Source organism: Miscanthus floridulus, chromosome 19 (genome assembly GCF_019320115.1).
Source record: "Miscanthus floridulus cultivar M001 chromosome 19, ASM1932011v1, whole genome shotgun sequence".
In the NCBI taxonomy this organism is placed as follows: Eukaryota; Viridiplantae; Streptophyta; class Magnoliopsida; order Poales; family Poaceae; genus Miscanthus; species Miscanthus floridulus.
In genome coordinates, this window is record NC_089598.1 from 68,563,524 (window position 1) to 68,567,659 (window position 4,136).

The following is a 4,136-nucleotide window of genomic DNA, read 5'->3' on the forward strand; positions in this document are numbered from 1 at the left end:
AGTTCAAAACATAAGTGCGAATAACGTCAACAATGCTATGCAACTAAGGAAGACATAATATGCAGATCCGGTAATAAAACATTGACATTTGGTGATCAAAAGGAACACCGACGGAGCCACTGATACAAGGAATAGGATGTAGAGATGAATTGTACTATAGGATACAAGGTATTGTGGCAACCTTGAGCCCATAGATACCCCGTTCGGCTTACCCCATATTCGGCTTGTTCGGCTTCTTTTTTCAGCCGGAACAGTTTTTCTCTCTCACAACAATTCAGCCAGAACAGTATTTTTCAGTTAGTTTCAGCCAAAATTCTACCAGCCGAGCGGGGCCATTAACCAACCAATAAAAAAAGATATCTAGAGCGTGTACTGCAGGCCAGTCATGGCAGAACAACAATTTCTGGTGGTAATAAATGTTGAAGAAATCATTAACTTTAGAACATGTCCATAATGATATACTAGTGGTGCAATTGCAATAATTCTGAAAATGAACAGTCCATATAGTAAACCTATCATCACACTCCAACTTGCAGTGTGAGGTTACCTTTCAACAAATCTAGCTAGAGAAGCTAAACACATTGATCTTCCATGAAGGCTAACAACACCTAAATGCCTAATTAGAGGCTCACAAATAAATGACAAATACGTCAAACGGCACCAGCTAGAAAAGAAGAATAAAGCTTACAGGTTTATTGGTTCATTTAAAAAAAAAAAGAATTCTCGCAGGAGCATGGCGTGATGCCGGTTGATCTAACTCTGCTGCAGGAGCATGGCGTACATGATGTGGTTCCACGCGTCCGGGAGCCCCGCGATGCACCAGTGCGTGCAGTCCATGCCATCCCGCCCCGGCCCGCCGTAGACGGACGGGTGCGCGTCGATCCTGAGCTGCGACAGCACCGTGATGTCCAGCAGCGACACCGGCGCCGTCATGGCGTCGAGGACGCCCCGCACCACGGCCTGCACCGGGGCCAGGCTCGTCCCCCCGCCGGCCGCGTCCGTGGCTTCCTGCAGCGGCCGCGTCTGCTTCAGGCAGCTGCCTCCGCCTCCCGCTGGTGCCGTCCCTGCTTGGCTCTCCTGCTGCTTCGACCTACATACACACAATATTCCAGTTTGTTTGCACGCGAGATCAGATACGGACACAGGGTCTGCATCGGCTGGTGGGAACAGAGCTCCGAGCTCACGCACATGTAGTGGCTCGGGGAGATGCCCTGGTAGAAGACCCTGGTTTTGGAGGCGTCGACGTTGGCGTCGACCCAGCGCGCCCATGTGGAGAGGGCCTTGGAGAAGGCCGTCAGCCGGTCCATGTCCTGGTACGTGCTATTCCCGTCCTGCACGTAGTCCCACCTGCACGCACGTCGAGCAGGGCATTTGGCATCATTGGCTTCGATGAACACAACGGTGGTATGTGTAGCTTCGGGTTGTGGCGACTGGCGACCCCATACACTTGGCTGGCGCCCCTGTAGGTCCACCAGTGCCATGTGTTGAAGACGAGCAGGTGCGCGCCGAGCCACTCGCTGGCGTTCCGCATGGAGTCCAGCTTGAGCACCCGGCCGATGTCCTCCTGCACGACGTCCACCAGGAACGTGGTGTGGTACAACACCAGTAACAGGTCGTAGTCCTGGCAGATTGAGCAGATGGATCAGGCAGAGCTGGTTGTTGGTTGTTGACACTGTCTGTCTGTACATTCCGATCGATCCGGACGAGAGCTCAGCTCAGCTAGCTAACCTCGAAGCGCACGGCCGAGACGGGCTCGCCGCTGGTGAAGGTGGCGCGGACGGGAGCGGGGGCGGCGGCGTGGAGCATGCAGGCGAGGGACACCCACTGGTTCATGCTCAGCGAGTCCCCCACGAACATCACCGTCTTCCCGCGCCACCTCCTCAGCAAATCCCCGCCGTCAAACCTACATATGTATATATAGAGAGAGAGTGAGTGAGCTGAGCAGCGATCGAGCACTTTGCACTTGGGCATGCAGCTTGTGATGATCCACCGACCTGGGCAGCCGGCAGTTGCCGGGGCTCCACCGGAACTTGAGGTAGTCGTCGTCGGGGCGGCCGTTGCGACGGCAGTCGAAGACGTCCGGCACGAACGGGCAGGCGGACGCGTCGTACAGCGGGTACGACTTGTCCGCCACCCACCTTCCCCGGAACAGGTCGCAGCCACCAGGAGCCGAAGCCGCCGACGGGCCGTCGCTCGCGCCGCGCACCAGCAGGTGAGGAGCAGCTTCCGCTACGACGACGACGACGATCGTCAGCACCCAGGCATGGCAGATGGCCATGTTTAATTTGCATTGCCCGGGGGCAACGGCAGTGGCCGCGTCATTATATATAGCGACATGGATCGATCGCTTGGTTTTGAAGCATATATATATCCTGTCGCTGCTTCCTAAGCTGGCTGCTGCGCGCATTCTCTCGGATCGATCGCTGCGTAGCGTAGCACAAGGCCTGCTTGGAGTCTAACTCAAGTTACTCAGCTGGCTCGGCTGGCTGTATAGGTAATGTGAATCTTTGTAGGTGCCATTTGGACCCAAGGTCATGTGATGTGAGGGAGAACGGAGTGGACCTGATTTTACCATGGCCCCGCTTATCCGGACGAGACACGTGAACGCTGCGTGCGGAGGTCACGTCCAGCGTGGAATTTTCGTCAAAATAATAATGTGGAGCGTGGATCTCAGAGTGCTTGGTGCAGTGGGGTTCTAGCGTACAATGGAGGACAGCTAACTTAGTTTAAACACTCACTCTTTTGCCCCTAAGGCCTTTATTTAGATACATGTGTATTCACTACAATCCACATGTATTGGAGTGAATTGGATTGGAGTGGATTGAGGTGAATACATGGATGCTTGGTTTGTTTATTCCAGGAAGAGAAATAAACAACCCCTCCTATATATAGTACGCGCTTCGTTGCTCGTTCTAGGAGGAGTCATGCCAAACTGTCTTGAGGTCTTGCACTTGGTGTCATGGCTAAAACGCCAATCCATGCGGATCGTCCCCGCCAAATCATTTAGAACCGTACCATCACGAAAAAGATATCGCTATCAGATTTCAGTGATAGTTGATAGAACTCATGCCAAAATTGATAGGGCCTTTTGTACTGTAGATTAGGATATGATGCTGCCTAATTGCAATTTAGGAGCACAGTCGTCACTGGTATCAGATCACTGCCCGCTCCTGCTTGTTGGTAACACGACACCACGAACATTTAAGGGGTTCAGATTCGAGTCTTTTTGGCCCAAGATCCGGATACATGGAGGTGGTGCAAGATGCTTAGTGAAGGCCACTATCTTTGACCAATCTTTTTCTACGGCTGCACACAAAGCTGCGGTGTACACAAAAGGCTTTGACATCTTGGTCTAGGAATGTAATTGGGAATAACAAACTTCACTTGGTCGCTGCAAGACAACTCATTTGGATTTTTGATGTTGTGCAAGAATATAGAAATCTCTCTCTCCTGCTGAGTCTCCTTCATCAATAGTTTGAATTGTGCTTCTTGGGACTGACAACAGTGGAAAAGTTAAGGACTAGGCAAGCAACTATGTTAAAGGTAGCTAATACTAATTCAAAACACTTCTCTTGATAGCAATTTGCAGCGTGAGGAAAAATCTTATACAACAATGATGGGAATGAGGATCCAGATTTTTCATCAGGTGGAGGAAACTATATATTGGAGAGACGCGGCACACCGATCTTGCAACCTTAGTGTCACACCCAATTTTAAGAATAAAATTGAATGCACAAAATTCGTGTGTGCCCAGGAATCAATCACACACACAAGCTGACAAATTACATAAAGTATCATCACGGTGTCTCATACATCAGAGTTATAATATAACTTAGTCTTATACATCACAGCGGAAAATAAAAGGCAACTCTCTCGAGGGGCTTCATCACAGGGAAGGTCAACTGGTTGACCACAAGCCTAAAAATCCTCCGGGAATTCCTCATACCCGTTGTCATCTGTTACCCATCCGGGATTTTTATCCAAATAAAGAAAATAAACAAGCGTAAGTACATCCCGTACTTAACAAGTTAACATGGGGTTATGAAGCTCAAAAAGGTTGACTCTGGTTTACTGCAATTAGCATTTTTAGTAAGTCAAGCTTTTATTCTCAGGTATTATCAAATTATGCTTAAGCT

General features: G+C 50.2%; 1 protein-coding gene across 1 annotated transcript; it reads right to left on the bottom strand.

The window, feature by feature from the left end:
- Positions 1-638: 638 nt before the first annotated feature.
- On the bottom strand, positions 639-2,278 carry LOC136529678 (protein trichome birefringence-like 38). Its single transcript, XM_066522754.1, has 5 exons — positions 1,995-2,278; positions 1,729-1,903; positions 1,446-1,621; positions 1,189-1,347; positions 639-1,090 (listed from the first exon to the last, which is right to left on the bottom strand). The coding sequence occupies exons 1-5, from the start codon at positions 2,276-2,278 to the stop codon at positions 754-756; spliced, it is 1,131 nt and encodes a 376-aa protein (XP_066378851.1). The 3' UTR covers positions 639-753.
- Between the last annotated feature and the right edge of the window lie 1,858 nt (positions 2,279-4,136).